The sequence below is a fragment of the Acomys russatus genome, chromosome 8, assembly GCF_903995435.1.
Source record: "Acomys russatus chromosome 8, mAcoRus1.1, whole genome shotgun sequence".
Classification (NCBI taxonomy): Eukaryota; Metazoa; Chordata; class Mammalia; order Rodentia; family Muridae; genus Acomys; species Acomys russatus.
This window is the reverse complement of record NC_067144.1, coordinates 27,601,998-27,625,477: the sequence shown is the minus strand read 5'-3', so window position 1 is coordinate 27,625,477 and position 23,480 is coordinate 27,601,998. Positions and strand designations below refer to the sequence as shown.

General features: G+C 44.7%; 1 protein-coding gene and 1 pseudogene across 1 annotated transcript in view; one reads left to right on the top strand and one right to left on the bottom strand.

Moving 5' to 3' along the window:
• Positions 1 to 470: 470 nt before the first annotated feature.
• LOC127193278 (mannose-6-phosphate isomerase-like) lies at positions 471 to 17,395 on the bottom strand (annotated as a pseudogene).
• Positions 17,396 to 17,750: 355 nt separating this feature from the next.
• The window catches only part of Gramd1c (GRAM domain containing 1C), a 69,434-nt gene continuing 63,704 nt past the window's right edge, over positions 17,751 to 23,480 (top strand). The window contains exons 1-3 of the mRNA XM_051150554.1: positions 17,751 to 17,754; positions 18,479 to 18,666; positions 21,745 to 21,894. Of these exons, the coding sequence (XP_051006511.1) occupies positions 17,751 to 17,754; positions 18,479 to 18,666; positions 21,745 to 21,894 (342 nt within the window). The remainder of the gene's footprint in view (positions 17,755 to 18,478; positions 18,667 to 21,744; positions 21,895 to 23,480) is intronic.

Sequence of the window (23,480 nt, the reverse complement as noted above, 5' to 3'; positions counted from 1 at the left end):
GTATAGTGTGCAGGATCTCACCCCATGGTCACGGCGCACGGTGGGTAGGAAGTACAGCGTGTGGGATCTCTCCCCATTATAAGTGAGTTATTTTTCAAAATTAGAGGTAATCTTTGGTGCTCATTTTAATTTTTCCCCCTTTAAAGCGATCTTTAATTACTTGGACAGAGCTAGAGGGAACAAGCATCATTAGTCCACTGGCCTACCCCTTCCCTTCTCTGCAGCTGAGAGAGTGATATTACCTTGCCTGTCACTCGGATGCTGAACTAAGGCTGGGTGATACACATTTTGTTAGCCTGACACCTTAGCTGGGGCAGAGTTGTTGCCTCCTGAATGGACATGCCTGCCTCAGAGGTTCCAAGGAGTGTTGAGAGGGTACAGTGAAGTGGTAGGCCTCAGACTTCACACAGACCCCTCGTCCTGAAGATGGTTCAGCCTGGGCATGCCCTGGAGTCACTACTCCAAACTCACTACTTCTGTTCCAGCATGCACCGCAAGAGTACACAGCAGGGACACAGCAGGGATGGGGATTGGGCTGGACCTGAAGGGTGGAACTGGCCAGGATATAGGTGACAGGCAGAGAGCCTAGAAACTGGTCTCCACAGCACACAGCAGGCCCAGAACAGCAGCGGATCCTTGGGCACCGTAAGTTTCAGTGAGACACTCTCATGGCCCCAATGAAGAGCATTCCACCACGCTGCAAAGGGAGTAGGCTTGGACTGTGCGTGTGGTGGCTGTCATGTTCCTTGGACTATCAGAAGGATGCTGGCAGAGTCTAGTGCCAAGGCCTTGTATTCAGGGACGGAGCCAAGGACTTCCATCTTCATAACAGTGAAGTCTGGCACAGGAGGGTCATAGAGAAACGGGCCATCTTGACTCCGTTTGGGGGTAAAAAGCCTGTCCCTGCTGGGGTTAGGTGTGTAGTTGAGCATTTCACACAGGGTTGACATAACAATCAAGGAACTTGGGTGTCAGGCCAGCACATACAGTGTTGTTGAACATGCTGTGCATGCCACACACACGTCTCTCTTCAGGCAGGCCTGGGGCACATTGGCCTCCAGAAACACGCTTTCCCCAGACTTCACAGTGAGCAGGTTCAGGAAGTAGGTGGCAAAACATCCGATATCACCTGGGTACTGCTGGCACAGCTGTAGCAAGAGCATCCCACAAATGTCCTCCATGCTGTTTCCGGCAGACACTTGCTGGGAGATCCATTGAGCAGCTCCACCACCACCACCTTCTCACTCTTCATCAGGTGGGAAAAGCAGTTCCTCAAGGCAGAGGCCATGGCCCCAGGATCACTGTTCACGCTGTGCCATCCTCTCCAAGCAGGGACTGGAACTCCGGCACCTTCTTCAGAAAGGTCACAGTCTCCTCCACTGGCCCTGGAAGGGGGTGAGGACAATGGCTGTTTCTGACTTGTGGTTGGCATCAGGATAATGTTGTGGATCCTGGAGGTGCAGCTTTCCTGCCAGCTCCTTGTTAGGGTGTGCCTAGACAGACAGGCCTGTTTCCACTGAGAACGTTTGAAGAGGAAAGGCAGCTTGCCATTAAAGGTGTCTTTGACCTTTGGGTCTAAGCAGTCCTGGTTTTCAGCAATCCACTGGCCCAAGGTCTTCCGGGGAATAAAGTTGTCAAGGACCCTGGCACCACCCCCCTGGCGGGGGTGCGTCCCTGTCCACAGCTCTTGCATATGGCTTGTGTTCTGAGATCTGGGCCAGTGGGTCATTGCTAGCCAGCAGGCCCACGCATAACGCTGCACCACACAAGGAAGTGGGACTCGCTATCCTAATCGCCGGAGACCCCGCTCATTTTAATTTTTGTCAGTTTCAGCTGAGTCATGTAGTTTTGCAGTGCAAATGATTTTAGATCCTACTCTAGCAATTTACCACCATCCATTGTAGCTCCGCAGTATGTTATCTAGATGTATACATTTGGGAGTTACTAGATTGGCTTGCGTGGTTGGAACTGCACAGCCCAACAGTGGCTATCTACATGCTCAGTAGTCAGTGCCCAGTAGGGACTCAGCCCAAGAAGCCGGAAGTCTCAGCACAAGAGGGACTGCTGAAACCCCAAGAGTTCATGTGGGAAGGCTGCAGCCGCTGGAGCCTGGCACCCATGAGTGATGGCAGCAACAGCAACAGACATTCAGGAAGAGAGGGGTTTGTTTGCGCTAGCTGGCCTCTTCCTCCTGCCTTTGTTCCACCAAGACCCAGACCTGTTCGATAATGCCAACTACATTTAGGGTTGGCCTTTCCCTCCTAGTTGATATACACTAACCATCTCTGGAAATGGCTGCACAGACACATCAAGAAGTATGCTTTACTCCTACAGGCATCTGTCAACCTGTGTGTTACTCAGGGTTCCTTAGGGGCGCAATATATGTAAAGAGGGGTTTTTGGATTGGTTCATACAACATGCGCTGAGTAGTCCAAAAATGGCTGCCTTATCGGACACTTGCTTTGCCTAGAGTCTGGCGACTCAGTCCACAGGCTGCAGCCTTAGCGTCAGAGTCTGGGGCTGAAGGTTAAAAAGTTTTGACAATCTGAGTTTGACCCACAAAGCCCACATAAAGTTAGAAAGAGAACGGAGAGCTGACTCTTTAAGCTGTGCTCTGACCTCATACACTCAATGTGGCACGCACACACACAAACACACACACTAAAAGTAACGACAATAACAATTTTAAAACACTATTAATGTTTACCTAATAAAATAATTTTATTTTTGTTTGGCTTTTTAACGTGCTCTTTTTTTAAATCACTTTTTTAAAAAAGATTTATTTAAAGCCTGGCGTCGTGGCACACATCTAAAATCCAAGCACTTGAGAGGCAGAGGTAGGCGGATTGCTGTGAGTTCGAGGCCAGCCTGATCTACAAAGCGAGTCTAGGACGGCTAAGATATCATAAAGAAACCCTGTCTCAAAAAACAAAAACAACAACAACAACAACAAAAAGATGTATTTATTATGTATACAGTGTTTTTGCCTGCATGTACGCCTGCACTCCAGAAGAGGGCATCAGATCACATTATAGATGGTGGTGAGCCACCATGTTGTGGTTGCTGGGAGTTGAACTCAGAACCTTTGGAAGAGCAGCTAGCGCTCTTAACCTCTGAGCCAACTCTCCAGCCCTAGCTTGCTCTTTTCTACCAGAAGTAAAATTTTATTTTATTAGATTTAATTTATTTATGTATTTGTTGGAGATCAAACTCAGTGCCTTGGCTTATTAGGCAAGTGCTCTATCATCAAGTGCCCTTTAGACCCCTCAACTTCTCAGTTTAGGAGCTCTCTCCATTTTTCATTTGTTTATTTTGTTTTGGTTGTCATTGTTTGCAACCAGTAGTTTGTTTTGTCAGGAACTATTGAGGGTTTGAGAATGTGTCTGTTCTTGGAACAGAGTGAAGAAGTTAGCCAGCCCACACAGTCCTAGAACGCTAAATTGTCTTGTCTTCAATGGTATAAGCAGCTGCATACAAATATGTGTTCAGGCCCTTATGCGTATGTCTTTCAGCCTTCACAGTAGCAACAAATGATTAAAAACAGGGCTTAGGTATCAAATAGTTATATATTGTAATTAAATGTTTTCCCACTTGTCCAAAGATAAGAGTCCAAAGATAAGAGATTGTGTTAGTAATGCTGATGTCTAGGCCCTACCCTGTGCTAACTTGGGGTCTTTCAAGTCCAGAAGGAGTAGGAGAATCAATGCTTACAAACCTCCCAGGTAATTCTTACAGTGGGGCAAGTCTGGGGAAGATGCTTAGCTTCAATACTTAGCCATAAAGAGTAACACGAGAGATGCAAATTGAAATAAACATGCTCTCAAACGTTCGATAGTTTCATCACGGTCTCAGTATTGTACAATTTTGCCGTTTATCTTGACATTTGTTGGCATGAGCACTCCACAGTTCTGTGCTGAGTCACAAGTGTTGGCTCAGACTAAAGTAGTCTGGCAATGGAACAGAGTTTCCCTAAATCATGAAAGTTGAACAGTATTTTTATACCTATGGATTTCAAATGATTCCATGATTGTTTCGGGACTACACTTAATGGGCTAGCAGTTCCTCTTCCCTGCCTGTCTCCAGAAGCAGGAGATTTTAAAAGGAATCAAAACGATACAATTCTGAAGACTTAGTTCATGAATATAATTACAAGGAGTACAATTTAATCCCATTTTAAAAATTTGTCCGGGATTTAAATTTCCTTTTTCTTTACTCTGTCATGATGGTTTTTTAGTTCAGATTTTAACCATCATCTGAATAGCTTTTATATTTTTATGACTCCCAAATAACTAGTACATTTAGCATTTACTTGATGACTTAAAATTGCACTAAGAGTTTTGGGACACCTCGTGTAAAAGCTCCAAATTGCCTTCAATCACATAAAACCATGCTCACAGCCTTTATTTTCAAATCGTGCACTTTATTTTAAAGTCGTTATGGACCCCCTTTGTCACAGTCCCTTAAGAAGTGATTTAGTGCTGCATTCCCGCACGCATTGCACTGCAGGCTGTTTCTTTGGAACCAAACACTAAAATGGAAATTGGGGTACAGGTTGCTCAATAGGAATCAACAATTCAGAAAGGAAAGGGAGCGAAAGCAGAGTGAGAAGAGAAATCTCTGCACATAGCACTCGCCTTACATGGGGCCACGTTCAGTGGAAGCTCTGGGATAAATGTGGCCAGAGCTGAGACTCATCCTTACCTGGCCAGGTCTGTATGTCCTTATCTCTTAGTTCCCAGATAGCAAAAATCATAAAACGAGTGACCCAGAGTAGTGAAAGAAGTCTATAAACAAAAAGTTCAAAAATAGTCGTTGGGCTAAAAGCCATATCAAGTATTTTAGCATCAGTTGAGATGGAAGAGCGCACTGAATATATACGTAAGACTGTCAGGTAAATACTGATCTGATTTGTAGAAACTCATTTTCAAATGCTTTCAATGTGGGGCTGGAGAAACGTCTCAACAGTTAAGAGTGCCTGCTGCTCTGGAAGAGGACCAGAAGTTGGTTCTAAGCACCCAGGTCCAGCACCTTACACCTGCCTGTGGCTCTAGCTCCAGGAATCCAGAGCACTCTTCTGGCATCTATAGGAACTGTGTGTGCATGCACACATACATAAAAATATTATTTTAAATGCCTCCATAAGACCCAGGCATCTTCTTAAGTAGTGATCAAAGAAGCCCAGCCCAGTGTGGGTGGGGCCATCCCTGGGCTGATGGTTCTGAGTTCTATAAGAGAACAGGCTGAGCAGGCCATGGGGAGCAAGCCAGCAACCAGCACCCCATCTCAGCCTCTGCGCCAGCTCCTGCTTCCAGCTTCCTATCCTGTCTGAGTCCCTGCCCTTGCTTCCTTCAGCGATGAACCACAGTGTGAAAGCAGAATCCCAATAACCCCTTTGCTACCCAAAACTCGCTTTCTGGCCACAGTGTTTCTTTGCAACAGTAGTTACCCTAACTGAGAGTACTTCATAACTGAGGATATTTTTCTTGACCTTTGAATTGTGTGATTGCTAGTCAAAGCGATTAAATTTTTTAAAAATAGAGCAAAAATAAACAGACATTGTTTCAGATCCATTTCTTTCTTGTAGGAGCAGCTTAGGTCATTAATACTTTTATTAAACTGTTACTGAGTCAGCTTTGAGCATTCAGTCACACAATCCTCTATTGTGATGCTCAGGGGAGTTTTAAGTTATAATTGAACAAATCCCCATCATCGAGGTAGAGGTCCTTAGGTAGTAACTCATACAACAGCAAATGCACCCCTGGCCCTGCTGCCGCTGTTTTGCCTTTTAGGATACCTTATACTTGGGGTAGATGTTGGGGTGAGGTTCACTCCGAGCCCTGGATCAGGGCCCGCTCTCTTGTCCTCAAGGCACGGCCTGCTCTCTCACTCCTGTGTTATCATGGCAGGACCAGCTCACCCACTCCCTTGTCCTCAGGGCAGGGCCTGCTCTTCTGCTCCCGTGTCGTCTGCCCCATGTATGACCTGCTGGGACACATGAAGGGGCCAGACCTGCAAATTCAAAGATTAAGAAGCTCCTGGACACACAGCAACAGCAGGATATCCAACAGCAGTCCCAGTGAGGATCCGGTAATGATAGTGTAGGCCTCCAACCAGACCCATGACTCGTAGCAATGAGCATTTGAAAATAAACATATGTGGACAAAAGGCTATACTGTGTGATACACTACAGCTTCTGTGACAAAATTTTTTGTTTGTTTGCTTTATTTTACTGGTGGGAGGAGAGGGATTTTGATACATGACATGTAAATCATAGACATTCAATAAAAGTTAAAAAAAAAAAAAAAGAGACCTTATACTCCCCAAAGACAATTCTGCATGAACCACATGACCTGAATTAAGTCATACTCACTCCAGATTCAGTAGCAATCTAGTTGAGCTCTTCAAAATAATTTATAAGTCAGTAACAGCCTATTACATGTATGAAATGGCCTGTCACAGGGCACTATGTCACGGGTCTGTAATGCCAGCATTTGGGAGGTAGAGGCAGAAGGAATGACTCAAGGTTGTGCTCAGCTGCATAGGTCGTTCAAGTCAGACTGAAGCCTCATCACACATTAAAGGGAATACCATGTCCCCCATAGGTAGAACTGCTTGGGAAGGATTAAGGAGATGGCCTCATTGGAGCAGATGTGTAACTAGAAGCAGCTTTGAGGCTTCAAATGTCCACGTTGTTCCAGGTTCTCTCTCTCTCTACCTCATCCCTTAGGACCAGGATGTGAGCTCTCAGCCTCTGCTCCTGTGCTGTGCCTGCCTGACGCTGTGCCCTTCCCATGATGCCCAGGGACTCTAACCCTTGGCATCCACGAGCCCCAGCAGACATTTTCATTCATAAGTTTCCTTGCTCATGGTGTCTTATCACAGCAGTAGAAATGTAACTAAGACAATAAGACGGAAGGGACAGATAAAAGAGAGCAATTGCCTGTGCTGTGTGCACAAGCCATCTGTACCGCATCCCTGACACTCCTTTCTGTGAGAGGAGGCTCTGCAATCTTCTCAGACCCTTCTCTGTGACTATTTGTCCTCAAGAGATAAATGTGTTCTTTCCCTCCAGGTGCGAGGAGAGGGCATCTCTCAGATAACCTCCTCCAGGGGAAGGCCAGAAATCCCAAGCCACTGTAATCACGTTTTTAAGTGATAGGCAAGGCAAAGCCAGATAGCTCCCTCTTCCTGTAGTTTCCCCCAAATTCTTTCATAGGCATGCACATTTCTTCTTTAAAAATGTAGAGGGGAGGTTGCGGGTGGGTGGATGGATGGGTTATGAGTCCGGGGGAGCCAGGGAAAGAAAGGGTCGAGGGACATCAGTCTCCACACGCCTTTCTTTGTCTTACGTTTCTCTTTCTTGGTTAACACCAAAAGGGAGAGTAGGGCTCCTCTCTGAGTGGTGGCAGAACCCACCCTATCAGTCCACGCTTTTGGGGTTCATGGCCAGAATCAAAAGACTCACTCCTCACTGCAAAGGGGCCCATGAACACCTTAGGTCCAATAAGAGAGTAAGGGGAGTCACTGGGGGACACATGAACCCTGATAACCCCACACCCTACACCCCAGTCAGCACTACTCAGCTCCGGTATTCCTTCTCTATCCAAGAAGTCTGTAGTGCTTGTCACCGAACTTTTTCAATTCTTGCTGATGTGTTTTCCTGTCTTTGAATTCTTTAACTGGTGGAGAAAAAGAACCCACCTGCTGGCTAGTGTCAGTAACTCTTCCAAAGCCCAACTCTACTTCTACTAACATACACTGACCACTGCTTAGTGATAATGTCATACCATCCTCCAAAGCACATTAGAAAATTGTGGTAGTATAAATAAAAATGGCCCCCATAGACTCACGTGTTTGAGTGCTTGGTCACCAGAGAGTGACACTATTGAGTGTGGCCTTGTTGGAACAAGTGTGTCATTGGGGGTGGGCTTGGAGGTTTCAAATACTCTAGCCAGGGCCAGTGCCTCTCTCTTCCTGCGGCCTGCCAATTCAGATGTATAAATCTCTGCTACCAGCCCTATGTCTGCCTGGGATGCTGCCATGCTTCCTACGATGATGAAAATGGACTAAATCTCTAAAGTATAAACCAGCCCCAATTGGATGTTCTCCTTTATAAGAGTTTCTGTGGCCATGATGCCTCTTCATAGCAACAGAAACCCTAAGACAAAAATACAGCCTTAATTCCACATACACACATACCAAGGTTAAAGATCAGGTTTTCCCCATGGGGTCATTTCTGGAAATAAACAGTGAGATCTGCGTGTGTCATGAGGATCTCTTTGCCGGTGATGATATTTAGTGGTGACGATCAGAGACATCAGGCATTTTGACATGTGAGGGAATGAAGAGTCGCTCTGTCCTTTGAGACGATGTCATAATCCAAACACATGTTTATAATTTTCTGCATCTACAATGAAGCCCACTATTCTATCTAAACAGGCAGTATTTTGGGGCACAGTTGTTAATGGATGCTAAAAATTGCAGGAGTGTAAATAATATGCGCAATGAGTAATATTTATATTTTATTTCTTGGCGAAAATTATTCAAGATTTGTTCACCATTTTGGGAAAGTGTATCCTTCACTGTTTCCTTTGTTCATTTTTTTCAGTTGCTTTTCAATATGTCCACACTTTTGCATGAGGTGTTAGCATCACAATAACTCTAACTATACACAGAAACATCTTATTATGCTTTTTAACTAATTAATTAGCTAATTAGTGTATATTTGCATAAATTTATGGGAACCACATGTATGCAGATGCCCATAGAGGTCAGAAGAGACCCTCAGATCCCCTGAAACTGGAGTTAGGCACTTGTGGGTCACCTGATATAGGTGCTAGGAACCAAGTCAGGGGTCTTTCCAAGACTGGTAAGCACTCTTTACTACTGAACCAGCTCTCCAGCCCCCATAAATATATTTTCTTTCTAGAAATACCCACACATTTACATATTGAATTACATATTTCATGATACTTTCTTAAATTTGAGCTAAATGTTATCTTTTATTTATAAAACATGTACCTAAATTATCAATTTTATTTCTTGATAATAAAGTGAAAAACAATCATGCTGAATGTGGTGGCACGTATCAGTAATCTCTATACTCTGGAGGCTGAGAAAGGAGTATCACAAGTTCAAGACTAGCCTGTGCTGCATGGTAAGTCTGTCTGAAAATAAGAACCACCAAATTCCATAGATATTTAACAACTCAGGTGTTGAAAAGTTGGAGATTTAGCTCATTCTGAGGATTCCTGTTCACCATGTGAGAGGACCTGGGTTCTACCCTTTACACACACACACACACACACACACACACACACACACACACACATACACACACATACACACAGACAGACAAGTAAGTGGACATAGAGACAGACACATACACACAATCACACAGACACACACATTCACACACAAATGAACAAATACACAAACCAACATACACAGAGACACACACATACACACAAACATAAACATACTAACACACACACACACACACACACACCAAGAGAGACATGCATGCATATGTGCACACACATGCGCATGTACCCATACAAACACACACACTGCAGTCATTGAGTAGCATGTTCAAGAGTTCCATTCGATGTGCAATAAAATCATAGAGTGAAGGGGCGAATGGATATCAGAGGGCCACCCACCATCCCTGCCGTGCTACTGCATGGAACGTTCCTGGTCAGTCTGTCCTACAAGGTGAAAACTCGTCTCAACTCAAAGCAGGCATGGAGTGATGGTAGGACCCTGAACACAGCTCCGGGGCCTCTGGGATAACTAAACTGGTCAAACACACACATCTGTGGTGAGAGGAAAGAAAGAACACTACACGAAGAAGTAACTATAAAAATCTGATAATGATTTTTTAAAAAACCCTCAGACCAAGAAGTTCACTGGTAGCCAGACAGGCTGGACACTCTGCAGAACCTCACTAAGGCATGTTAAGATCAAGTTGCTGAGCCAGGCCTGGTGGAGCATGCCTTTAATTCCAGCACTTGGGAGGCAGAGGCAGGCGGATCGCTGTGAGTTCGAGGCCAGCCTGGTCTACAAGTGAGTCCAGGACAGCCAAGGCTACACAGAGAAGCCTTGTCTCAGGGAAAAAAAAAAAAAAGATCAAGTTGCTTAAAATCAGTACAAATTAAAAAGCTTCATGATAACTAATGGTGACATTTCATAAAGAAGAAGAAACAGGTGGGGACAAGTGACTGTCATGTCCCCAAGCTAGTACACCCTGAACAGATTTTGCTTCCATGCACACTTTACAGAAAAGCCCTTTAAATAAAGCGCCTACGTACTGTACTTACATCGAAGACATTTGGTTACTTTTAGGGAAAATAGTTAACCTTTTAATTTTGCTGTGAAAAGTATTTTAAATAACAGTAGCCCAAGATACCAAAATAGACAGGCGTTTAAATATTAGAAATGTTTTATTTTAACATATTAATGAATACTATTAAAAATGGTCTTGAGTCAAAATATAAACCCAAGTAAATGATGAAGAGTTAGGCCAAAAGGAAAAAAAACCCTCACAAATATGATCTGTAGTAGTCTCCATTGGAGAACTGGCCCCGCCCTGTCATAGGGCCAGTTGGAAGGTGACTGCTGGAGGCTCAGAACACTGAAATGGGCCCTTGGCCCATGGGAACTGCCACACTGGGCAGTGAAGAGGTGCCTTCAGTCCCTCCAGGATACTATCCAATCGTCATGCCACAGGATGACACACTCTATGGTGGCCTTCATGCCCAGAGCTCCTGTGGGATCAGGCTGAGGCTAAACTCTGGGTGCATCCACATGGGTGTCTTCGCTCCTGCTTTTCTTATTCTTGTCACTTGAACAGATATCTTCATGATGTCATTTTATGAGCATCTCTGATGAAGCCTCTGTCCGAGGCTGTTCTGTCTTCTATAGATATTTTTGCTGGGTAGAAATAACTATAGGATTGTCTAGTCATGATGTCTGTGGTCAAAATCACATGTTATTCTGAGATGTGCTCACCAAAAGAAGGCCTTCCAAGGATATGACAATGGTGCAGGCTTTGGGGCTGCGGCATGTGGCTCCCTTAGCAAGCACAATGCTCTAGTCTTAATTTTTAATGTTGGAAACAAAAATATACCTAAAAGCGAAGCTTCTGGAAAAACCATTTGTTCTTCCCTGTCTTATATCCTCAAACTTGACCTTGGCCTCCAGCCTGGCCTTGAGTCTCAGATTTGGGTCTCTAAAGACGTCCTTGTTGACAACATTTTGTCTGCGGGGATACCCACAGAGTGCCTTATGAACATGAAATGGTTGTAGCTATAAACTTTCACAAAAAACTTGATTTTTGATCTCTCGGCAAATTTCTTCTTGCCTGTCACTTTCCAGCATAGCGGTCAACTCCAGTCACCAGGGCATGGCTGTAAGGGTGGTCTTCACAAATGCCAGCTTTGGGTCTGGAGTAGCATCCAGTGAGGACCAGCACCACTTTCCCATGTTTCATGAACTCACCCTTTTCTACAGCAAGCAGCCAGCACCCTACAAAAAGAAAAGAAGGACCACGATGCTCTAGTTTTGTCTTGTTTTTATTTTAATTTTTATTTATTATTTATTATTTATACAGTATTCTGCCCACAGAAGAGGGTACCAGATCTCATTGCAGATGGTTGTGAGCCATCATGTGGTTGCTGGGAATTGAACTCAGGACCCTTGGAAGAACAGACAGTACCTCTGAGCTCTAGTCTTAATCTCCAGCATCCCTCCAAAAAAAGGAGTGAATTATTTCCCCATCCGGACACTTACCAATTGTGTTCATGTAAAATTTCCCTTTCAGCTTAAATGTGTGTGTGTTTATGGGCATTTTGCTCATATCTGTGCACAATGTGAGCGCAGGGTCTGCAGAGGCCATAAGAGGGCCTGAAGATACAGATGAATGTGAGCCACCATGTGGGTGCTGGGATTTGAACCCAGGTTTTCTAGAAGAGCAGCCATTGCTCCTTACCCACGGAAGCATTGCTTCAGCTCCCTTGTTGTCATCCAGATTTGTCGTATTTCACATAAAACTTCTTCAGGGGCAGCTTTTGGTTGACTGAAGTGAAGATTCAATCCTTTTTCTTTCTTTCTTTCTTTCTTTCTTTCTTTCTTTCTTTCTTTCATTCAATGCCTTTCTTCTGCTCTAGAGTCTACATCACAGGTAGATGCTGTTTTCTATGTCGTGCTTATTGTTGAATGCACCAATTAGAGATCTGAGGTAAGAGCCTTGTTGGTATAAATGTTCTCTTCTCACTTTACAGCAAACATAGCTGCCTTTATGACAACACATTACTAGCCATTGTAGAAGCCCTGCTCCATTTAAACAGAGCCTTTACAACTGGACCCTGATCAAATATCATTTACAAGATGTGCACGGGGATTTGTTGATTGATATTGCCGCCCAATGGGATGAAACCTTCCAGTACCTTCCAGTTGATCTCTACGCTTGCCTGGAATTTTGGGACAAGAAATAGCACAAGGCCCTGCTGATGCCTTCCAAGGCCTGGCCCTCGTTCCTGGGGCGGAGTGTCGTGCGAGGTGCTCTTGCATCTTGCTCTGCCCACATCATGCGTCTCTTCGTGCTTCTCTTAGGATGTCGATGGCTCCAAACAAAAATGAACGCCCGAGCAGACTCAGCATTTATTCACCACCCCAGATATTCCTACTTAAACAAATAAAAAAAAAGCGGGGGATGTCAGAACTCGGTCAAAAGTATGAGGCATGGTGAACGATGCCTCCGGGAACTGAGAGAGAGGCTCCGGGGAAAAAGGCAGAGGGCCTTTACTTTACGTTTTGTTCCGTGGAATGTTCTTGGGAGTGACTTCATGTCTCCTGTGACAAACATTTGTATTCAATGTATAAGACATGTTTATTCTTGTCAGATGTGGGAACATAGCTATAGAACCCAATCTGGTGACAGGATATGCTGACTGCTGTCTTCAATGTTCCCTGAATCTGGGTATTGTCTTTCTGCTTTGCTTTCTTGCTTTTCCAGATGCAGTGTATAGTGTGTGCCAGGATAGTGTGTTTAAATTGGTCTGTCCTTAGAAAGTTCTGGAAAAGGGCTGCTCTGTCAATATTTAGTATGTGCTTACTGTTGTTTATTTTCATGTCTCTTTGAATTCAAACAACCTTCCTTGGATCATTGCTTTCTTTGTTACGTTCATGTATAAAAGCACACTGAAAGCTATTCAAAGCATTAGGCTGTAGGCAGCCTCGTTCTTTAAGGTCCTCAAATCCCAGGCTAGCAGACAGATGTGCATAGGTCAACAAAGGTCGATAGGCATTGCTGCATCTGTCTTCCTAGGAGGATTCGGGTCCTCAAGCTTGTACAAGCGCCTTACCCACAGAGCCATCTCCCTACGCTGTCAACACAATTTCTATCTCATCTTCCCTAGGCAGAACTAGTATTTACCCACACATGATAGCTGCTAAGTTGTCAGTGGTCTTTAGTTTCATGAACTAGTGCTCCCAGGACACGTTAAGGCCCGTGAACTAGATCATGGAGTTTCTGAAAATGCCTCCTTTCTAGGAAGAGCCTTGAGTACAGGAGCTATTGGCAGCTGGGGGAGGGAAAGTCACTTTTCTCTAGGAACATGGCCACTGGCCAGTTCTACATGCCCCATGTGAACATAGGCTGCCCTGATTGGACTCAGGACATGAAGGGAGATGTGATGGGCAGAGGGAGGGGCTCCCTGGTGGAGGTTGGAAGCGGGAGGGAGGGGTGGATATGATCAAGGTACATTTTACAAGTGTAAACACTTCAAAGAATAAATACGAATTAGAAAAAAAGTGTTTCAGCCCACTTAGTGAGCTCTGTAACTATAGCATTGATAGTTTATTGGAAAACAGTAGCTATTTTTGTAATGGCAGTATGTTCTTAAAAGATTCATAGACACCTTTGAGACAATAGGATCAGGGAAGGCTGAACAAAATGACAGGTCAAGTCAGATGTACCTGTTTATTTAGTGCCAGATGCCATAGGGTAGCATTAGATAGCATAAGGCATCTCATTTTAGAAGCTGGCTCAGAGTGCATTTAAATAATTCACAGTTTAAGGAAATACGAATCGAGGCACCTGGAGCAAGCGACCTAGGGACTCTACTGGCTTGCTTCCTGCCCCCTTTGCTTTTTACTCAAATACTAACCTCAGCTTCACCTTATCTTGTTTTAGCATTCTAATTTCTATCCCATGGCTCCCATGCCTCTACCGCAGGAACTGTTCCTCTCTTTCTACCCAACTTCTCCTAAACCTGTTTTCTTTCTTGGCTCCTTGCTATCAGGTTATGAGTAAGTTCTGGCTACTTTCTTTTTACAAAATGTATTCAAACCGTAATAAGACTTTGTTAATCAATGTCTTACAAGCAATATGTGGGCTAAGGGTCTTTAAAAGGGTCGCTTAGCCACCAAAGGGGTTACGACCCACATGTTGAGAAGTAGTTTTGTTCATGTCCAGTACTATCCTGTTATGACACAAAGCACATCCACCCCAGTAGAATGCAGTGTGAAAAGCGCACAGCTTCTATGGTTAGGTCATAGGAAGCATTGTAGCTTTCATCTTGGCCTCTTGGATTGCACATTCTCAAGGAAGGCCCCAGCCACACCATGAGGACTCAGGCTGCCCTGTGGAGAAGCCCTAGCAGTGAGGAACCGAGGCCCCAGACCAATGGCCAGTACCAGGCTCTCAGCCCTGTAAGTGAGACCCCTTGGAAGTGGGTCCTCCAGGCTCAGCCAGGCGGGCTCATGATGGAGCTAGAACTTTCTACCTCTTCTGTTTCCATATCTCTGACCCACGGAAACCACAAGAGATAGTGGATGACTCTTCTTGTTTTCAGATACTGAGGTTCTGGGTGAAGGGTCATGCAGTGATAGTTGCCCAAATAAGCCAGGGAAAGGGCAGTTTTCTTTCTCTCCTTCATTCTTTCTTAAAACTCCAGCTTTGAAATGTATCACTGAAACCTGTACCTATGCCCGCTTCTCCTATTACAACCACCTACCAGCTCACAGTTTATGTTCCTCTTTTTTCTTTTTCTCTTTCTTTCATTTCTTTTCCTTTTTTGGCAGGTGCTGGTTCTGAGACTGACCCGAAACTCATTGTGCAGCAAGGTCCAGTTGAAGCTGGCCTTGACCTCCCAATCTTGCTGCCTTCGCCTCTGTAGGGCTATGATTTGCTGGCATGCGCCTCTGTGCCTGACTGAGGTTTCTTTTCGTAATGGAGAACTCTGGTTCTTGCTTGTTGTCTCCTCTCTCTTTGCTGCTATCTTTCTCTTTCAATAATACTTGTTTCAACAGCTAAGATGAAACTTTCTATTCCAAGCCGGGGCTTTTCCTACAGCACCCCAGCCATTTAAATCACCCCTCTACCCAGTCACCTGCTCTTACACGCAGCATTATAACTGAAACTTGTTCACAATCCCAGTGCTAAGCACCTTTCCTTTCCAATCTATCGCCTCTATCACCACTCATTCTTCAGGCCCAATTAGATGTTAAAGCTCTTCACCCCAACACTTTCCATTATCTTTTCCATAAACGTTAATTTTTAAGGTGTGTGTGTGTGTGTGTGTGTGTGTGTGTGTGTGTGTGTGAGAGAGAGAGAGAGAGAGAGAGAGAGAGAGAGAGAGAGAGAGAGAGAGAGAGAGAGAGAGAGAGAGAAAGAGAGAGAGAGAGAATGCAAGGTTGGGCACTTGAGGGCACTACTAGTGGAAGCCGGAGGATCCCATGGAGCTTGAGTTACAGGTGTCTGTGAGTTGCCTGATGAAGGTTCTGGGACATGAACTCTGGTCCTCTGCTAGAGCAGTAGGCACAGTGAGCGTTCTGAACTACGGAAACACCTCTCCAAGCCCCTGGTATTTTTATTTATTTTATTTTGTTTATTTAATTTTTTTAAGATTTATTGTGTGTGCAATACTCTGCCTGCATCCAGAAGAGGGCACCAGATCACATTATAGATGGTTGAGAGACACCATGTAGTTGCTGGAAATTGAACTCAGGACCTCTGGAAGAACAGTCAGTGCTCTTAATCTCTGAGCCATCTCTCCAGCTCTTTAAATATTTACTATTATGTATACAGTGCACTATTTGCCTGCATGTACATCTGCATGCCAGAAGAGGACATTAGGTCACATTATAGAGGGTTGTGAGCCACCGTGTGGTTGCTGGGAATTGAACTCAGGACCTCTGGCCCCTGGTATTTTTAATATAATATGGCAACACTGGACATGGGGCTGGGCCTCCCCCACAGGGCCCATTCCATCTAGTTCTGGTTGTTCTAGTACTTATTAAAGTTTGCTTAGTGGATTTTATAAGTATAAAAGAAACATAAACATTTACCAGAGACTTTTTAAGGTTTTTGTTTGTTTGTTTGTTTTCTTTCTTATTTTCTTGTGAAACAAGGTCTCCCTGTTGCTCAATCTGGTCTTCAACTTCAGTGTGGCCCAGGCTGGTCTCCAAGTCCTGCCTCCCTACTGCTTGTTTTGTGGACACGTGCTGTCGTGCCCTGCCTGTTTTATTAGTTTTTAAGCGTACAGTTCAGTGACACTGAGTACATTCATACTGGTGAACAACCATCCCCCCAGAACACCATCCTCTTCCCAAACTGAAATTCCCATCAAAGAAATAGCAACTCCTGCCTCTCAAGACTTCGCCACAGGCAATAGTCCTTAATTGCCGCCAGAGGACGCACAGCGCTCGGGCTGCTCTGGAGGTGGGATTCCGAGGGCCGGATCGGGAGCGCGCGTCGGGCACGCGCCTGGCCATTCCCTCTCTCGGCAGGGGTCTCGCGGGACGCGCATGCGCGGTTCCGAGACCAGGTGCCGCGATGGAGGGCGCTCTGACTGCCGGCCAGGTAAGCGGCCTCGAGGGGCAGGGTCCCGAGAGGTGGCTTCGCCGGCGGTTTCTTCTGCATGGGTGTCTGAACCCGCTCCGATTGCGATAATTAATTCCTCCCTTTCCTTCCCTCCATACTCTTTGGCGTAATTCGGAAAGTTGTTGCCAAGGAAACGGTTTTCCGAGTCTCTGGCGAGCCGCCTCCCAGCTGAGCGACCTAGGGAACCCAAGTATTAAGTGCTTGAATTTGGTCCACCGAAATGCCCAGATGTCTCAGCCCCAGAGTCCAGTGAGTTTGGCTCCCTTGTAGTGATTTTAACTTGGTATTCCTCTTGCCATCCCATCCTCCTCCCATCTCCAAGGGCCGTCGACAGTTAAAAAGAGCTCACAAAGTTTAAATCCCCAGGCCTTCAATCAAGTTTTGGGGGTTCAACTAGTCTTGTCGTCTGTTTTCTTCCTTATCTGACAAATGGGAAAAGTTGGTTGTTAGTCTTGAGAGTAGAGAGCCTTTTGTTGCAGGGCTACTCGCGTCTCTCAACGGCGTCCTCATTGCATCACGGTGGTTGTATGTAAAGTTTTTTGGTTTTGCCTTTTCCTTTTAGAGAAGCATTTTAATGTACTGAAGGGTATGGTCTTAATAATTGTGGGATGAACAAATGAATGAGTGCATTGCTTCAATTCACTCACAAAACATTATTATGAATAGGATCCTGGTAAATTCTTAACCATCGACTGTCAGGTGAGGTTCTTCATAGTAAAACAGTGAACCTGTTAGCCAAGTAACTGGGGGGTGGGTGGGGGATTTTGTCCCTTTTGTGGCATTTAAGGTGACAGTGACCTTTTCAGTTTCACACAGCTTCTACAGAACCAATGATGCCACGCTCATACCTTAAGGGTGTGAAACGATGGGTCTGTTACTGATGTAATTGAGGTCTCTCGGGGAGGGCAGGCTCGGCCTTCCCACAGCAAGGTGAAGAGTCGCTAGCCTGGCTGGTCAGGGGGCCAAAGGAGCCCAGAGATCTGCTTGTCACCACTACCCCAAAGCTGGGGTAACAAACACGGCACCGTGCTGGACCTGTGTGTGTGTGTGTGTGTGTGTGTGTGTGTGTGTGTGTGTGTGTGTGTGTGTAGGTGGGGGGGGGGAGGGGGGGGGGGAGGAAAGTCTAGGGTGAATTCATGTCCTTATGCTTGATGGCAAACACTTTCCCTACTGCGCTAGCCTCCCAGTACTGTTTAATTGGATTTTAACTTAAGAAGGGTGCTGTGTTCCCTCTGAGACCTGAAACCAGAAACCAGTGAACAAAGTTAAAGTTACATTGAAAACCTTCCTCAAGAGCTCAGAGTTGTATATGGCTAAACAAAGCCTTGGGTACTATGGTTATATTTAGAACTCTGATGAGGATCAGGAGTGTCTGGTGAGGCCTGGTCTTAGAGAGTTAGTATATACAGACATACGTGTGAGCTTACCTTATATTTCAGGTTTCAGTGAAACTGTTCACTCCAGAGGGGCAACAGTCAGGCTATGATCCAAGATATGTAAAATGTACGGATGCAGCCATTCGTTAGCCAGGGCATCTCCATGCTAGTGTTAAGAGGACTTTCTGAAGATCCAGCCAGTTGTGCAAACCCTTAGGGTCTGTCCTTTACCAGGCCATCTGGTTAAGGGAGAAAGCAGTAGTCCTCCAGAGAGCTCTAACGCCAGTGTTGCTAGATGCTGTTCAGAAAGTGTCCAAATGCCTGCTGCTGCTGCTCGCTCAGGTGGACCCTAGTCGCTTCTCCAAAAGGCAGAAGAAAGCCTCAGAGAGGAATGCCCCTTTGCCAGTACTGTGGCCTCTGCTTAAGCAGTGAGGTCGGGGGTGGGCACGAGGGGTGGGGGAGGCCACGTCCTCTTACAGTAATTGTGCCACAAAGCCTAGATTTGGCTAAGTTGAGACCTCGCCTGTAAAGTCTGTATTTGATGGTGCCATGTCAACTTGGTAGAATCTAGAATACCAAAGAGACAAGCCTCTGGGCACTTTAGGAGCCCCACCTGAAATACAGGCAGTAACATTTCATGGGCATGGGTAACCAGGAAGAATTTAAATCAGGCACTATTTATGTATTTATTTACTTCTCATTCATTCGTGTGCATGTGAGTGTGTGCGCATGCTCTTGCCATGTTGCATGGATAGACATGAGAGGACAACTGGTCCAGTTGCTTCTCTCCTTCCACTTCACGGGTTCTATGTATTAAGCTGAAGTCTTTGTTAAATTTTTATTTATCATTTATACAGTATTCTGCTTGCATGTATGCCTGCATGCCAGAAGAGGGCACTGTCTCATTGTAGATGGTTGTGAGCCACCATGTGGTTGCTGAGAATTGAACTCAGGACCTCAGGAAGAGCAGCCAGCGCTCTTAACCCCTGAGCCATCTCTCCAGCCCTAAGCTGAAGTCTTTAGGCTTAGTGATGAAGTGTTCTTACCTGCTGAACTAGCCACAACTCAGGGCAGTGATTTTGATGGTCAAAGCCCAAGTGAAGCATGTCCAATAATCTTTGTTGTTTGTGTTGAGTAACTCCCCAAAGATCCTGAGTGGTACCTAGTTGACACTGACTAAAGCCATGAAGACTTGTTAGTGGGTGTGGTTTCGTAAGTGTTGAAGTTAGTTCAGCACCTATGTAATGGAGACACAAAAGTCAACTTTGTTTGTTTCTATCTTAATGGCAGAGCCACAGAGATTGCTTGGTGGTTAAGATCACTTGTTGCTCTCACAAAGGACCAGGGTTCAATTCCCAGTGCCCATATGGTAACTCACAAGTATCTGCAACCCAGTTCCAGGACATCTGAGGGTACCAGGCATGCATAGTACACAGACACACATGTAGACAAAGTGCCATATACATTAAACAGGCAAGCATTTAAAAATTGGAGAAACGGAGCCGGGTGTGATGGCGCATACCTTTAATCCAAGCACTCGGGAGGCAGAGGCAGGTGAATTGCTGTGAGTTCAAAGCCAGCCTGATCTACAAAGTGAGTCCAGGACAGCCAAGGCTACACAGAAAAGCCCTGTTTAAAAAAAAAAAAAAAAAAAAAAAAAAGAGGAGAAGGAATCATATAAAAGTTATTTTAATAAACATTGTAGCTTCTAACTAGGTCAAGCTATGGACTTTTGTTTATTTCTTCCTCCTCTACCCAAGTTTGACCATCCTTTGTCATTGTAGTAGAGATATTTCAGGTGAAGAATGCTGTCTTCACTCTGTCATGGTTGGTGAATCTTTTTCTCTAGAGAGCCACAAACAAGTATCATCAGGGTTCAGGCCTTCCATGGTTACTTCACAAGGTTTGAATACCCAAGCTTAGATTGAGTCCCCTCACTCCTTTGACTCACTGTGTGCCCTGTGTGCTTTCCCCTGTAACCCCATGGTCTTGCTATAGCAGGGGCAAACGCAACAGCAGGCAACACTGATGTTCACTGGGCCTGGGAGTCATGATCTTTTTTTTCTTTTATTTTTTTCTAGACAGGGTTTCTCTGTGTAGTCTTTGCTGTCCTGGACTCATTTTGTAGACCAGGCTGGCCTCGAACTCACAGCAATCTGCCTGCCTCTGCATCCTAATTGGAGTCACAAGCTCTTATACCGCCTGCTGCCCGTCTTCTTCCCCACCTTCCCTCTAATTACAGCTCTTCCACTCACAACCTCCAATGGTCACATTTCCTTCACAAATCACAGATCATTTCCCTGAGTCCTCCACACTGGAGCCTCAGGATTGCTTGACACACAGGAGTTATTAATTTTAACATCAAAAAATTTTATATATAAACCAGAGCTCCTTCACTAATCTATGAACAGGCAATGAGGTTTCTGCTTTATTGTCATTAAGGACATCCTTGGTTTCACGTGCATATTAAGTTGCTGGGCTGTAGTGTATTCCTAACGTTAGATCCCACTGGCCATTACGGATGTTTCTCCAAAGTCCTCAGACTCCCATTACATTGTATTTTAAATTGTTCAGTCATTGTTCAACAATTTAAAATTAGTGTTAAATAGCAGACCATGGACCTCTGGAGGCTGAGAACTTTGTTGTTCTTATTTTTGTATTTCTAGTACCAGCTAAGCTACCTAGCCAATGGCAGTGGCCGAAGGACATTTGTCACATGTATAAATGGTGAATGGTAGAGAGCAAAACGTTAGTTCTTGTCCTTGGTGTGCACACATGTGTTTGTGGTGGATGCATATGTGTAAGGGTCAGCGTGATTGAGGAATCACTCCCCACCTTACATTTTGATAAAACTCTCTTATTGGACCTACAGCCGACCAATTCAACAAGATTTCCTTCCCGCTGAGCCCCCAGGGTCCACCTGTTGCACTGTCCGCCCAACACCAGGCACATGCCTAACTTACATGTGGGTGCTGGGGTGGGGGAAGGGGCACTAAGCCTGGGTCCTCGTTCTTGTTCAGGAAGCACTTGGCCAACCAAGACATCTCCCTGGCCCTAATTTCCATCTTCTAAGTGTTTACATTTTTTCCTTGAGAAATTACTTTACTGGACAGGCAGGAGGGTTTAGTGGGTAGAGGTCCACCCCTAGGCCTAAGCATGTGAGTTTGATCCTCAGAACGCACGCACATGATGGAAGGAGAGAACTGACTCATGAAAGTTGTCCTCTGACCTCCACTTGCACCTATGGTACACATCCCCCAAAGCCCAAGCATGCAAGTGCATGTGCGCGCGCGCGCGCGCACACACACACACACACACACACACACACACACACACACACACACACACACACACACACACACTTTAAAATGTTTTCAAAGAGAAAGCTTCAAAATATTTTTAAAGTAATTTATATATTTGGAGCACATTTTTCTCTTAAATGTCAGTTGTCAGTTAATAAAAGTTGTTGGCGTTTATTTGCAGGTAGTAAATGGAGGGGACTCAAGCTTTACTACGGAGCTTCAGGAAGAGGCCGAGGAAAATTCTAACCCTGCTGTGGATGAGAATAATATAGTATCAGCCAAAAAACAGGGACCGAGCGCACATAACTGGAGCGGTGACTGGAGCTTTTGGGTAGTATCTTTTAATCCTAAATACAAATTCTCTTTAAGTCTACAACAGTTTATGTAATCCTTTGTGATTTGCTTTGTAGATGTTGTGACTTCAGAGACCCAGTGACATTTCTCATTATTTTTCGTGTGGCCATTAGAAGGCGCTGTTGCCTGGTTGATGGTGTGCAACGGTCCGTTTCAGTTTTCCCATGAAAATACTGCCGCACAATTGGATTGTGCTTCAGTGTTATCAGCCGTATTGGCAAGAAGCTAACATTGCATAAACTATGGTTTTAAGTCTTACTGAGAAACAAGCTATTTTATGTAATTCTCATTTAAGGAATCAGTTCCTGTGGCAAGCGCGGCATAACAATACGTGCTCTGCAGTATGAAATGGTTAGAAGATGGGTTTTTAAGTTAGGAGCTTCTGATCCATTTTAAGTGTAACTCTGTTATCCTTCCAGTTTCCCCACATAAAAAGAGCCTGCGACTTCCCAGTAGGCACATTGAGATTGTAGAGTGCTACAGAGGAACATGTCTGTCACCGTGTGAATGCTAACATTTGTTATTTTAATGGGCTCTTGCTAAAGCTACCAGTTCCTATGAGGATTTTGGTTTTTGATTTGGTATAGAAACATAATGCCTTACAGCTAGAAGTAGGGCAAACCTGATTTCCTGGGTGCTCTGTATCATTGAGTGTAGACTAAAAAAGGACATGGCATTAACAGGTTATTAGTACACAGGCTGTCATCCTCTCTGTAATTAGCAAGTCAGTGCATGGCTGTTACCAACTCATTGCACAGCTAGCAAGCCTTTACTTCCAACTAACACCATAAGGTTGTTTTTAATGTCTGCCTAGCCATAGTGTAAGGAAAATATGTAATGGCTAAGAAACGTATTAAGATAATAGAAACAAAAATCATGCCATTTATGTCAACTATATCATTCTTGGTCACTTATAAAATCTTTATGTCATTTAGAAACTTTTTTGAGAAGAGGTAGCATGGCCTCCTATTTGCTAGGCAGCTAGGGCTAGCCTTGGACTCCTGAGCCTTTTCTTTCTTTCTTTATGTTATTTCTTTTTTTTTTTCCTCCCTTTTAATGAAAACAGATTTCCCCCTCACATAATACAGCCTGATTATGGTTGCCCCTCCCACTCCTCCCAGTTCCTCCCCACCTCCCCTCCCATCATAATCAACCTTCTTTCTGTCTCTCATTAGAAAAGAACAGGCTTCTAAGGGATAATAATAAAATATAACAATCAATAAGATGAAACAAAAACTATCACATTGAAGTTGGACATGACACATCATCAGAAGGAAAAGAGCCCACGAGAAAGCACAAAAATCAGAGAGTTACTTGTTCACATACTCGGAAGTCACATAAAAACACTAAACTGGAAGCCATAATAGAAAACCTGGTGCAGACCGTGTCCATCTGCTCCAGACTCTGTGAGTTCATACAGGCTTTGCTCGTGTTAATTTAGAAGGCCTTGTTTTCTTAATGGTCCTACATTCCCTCTGGGTCTTACATTCTTTCTGCCTCTTCTTCCCCTGGGGTTCCCTGACCTCTGAGGGGGGAAGATTTGATGGAGACATTCCATTTATG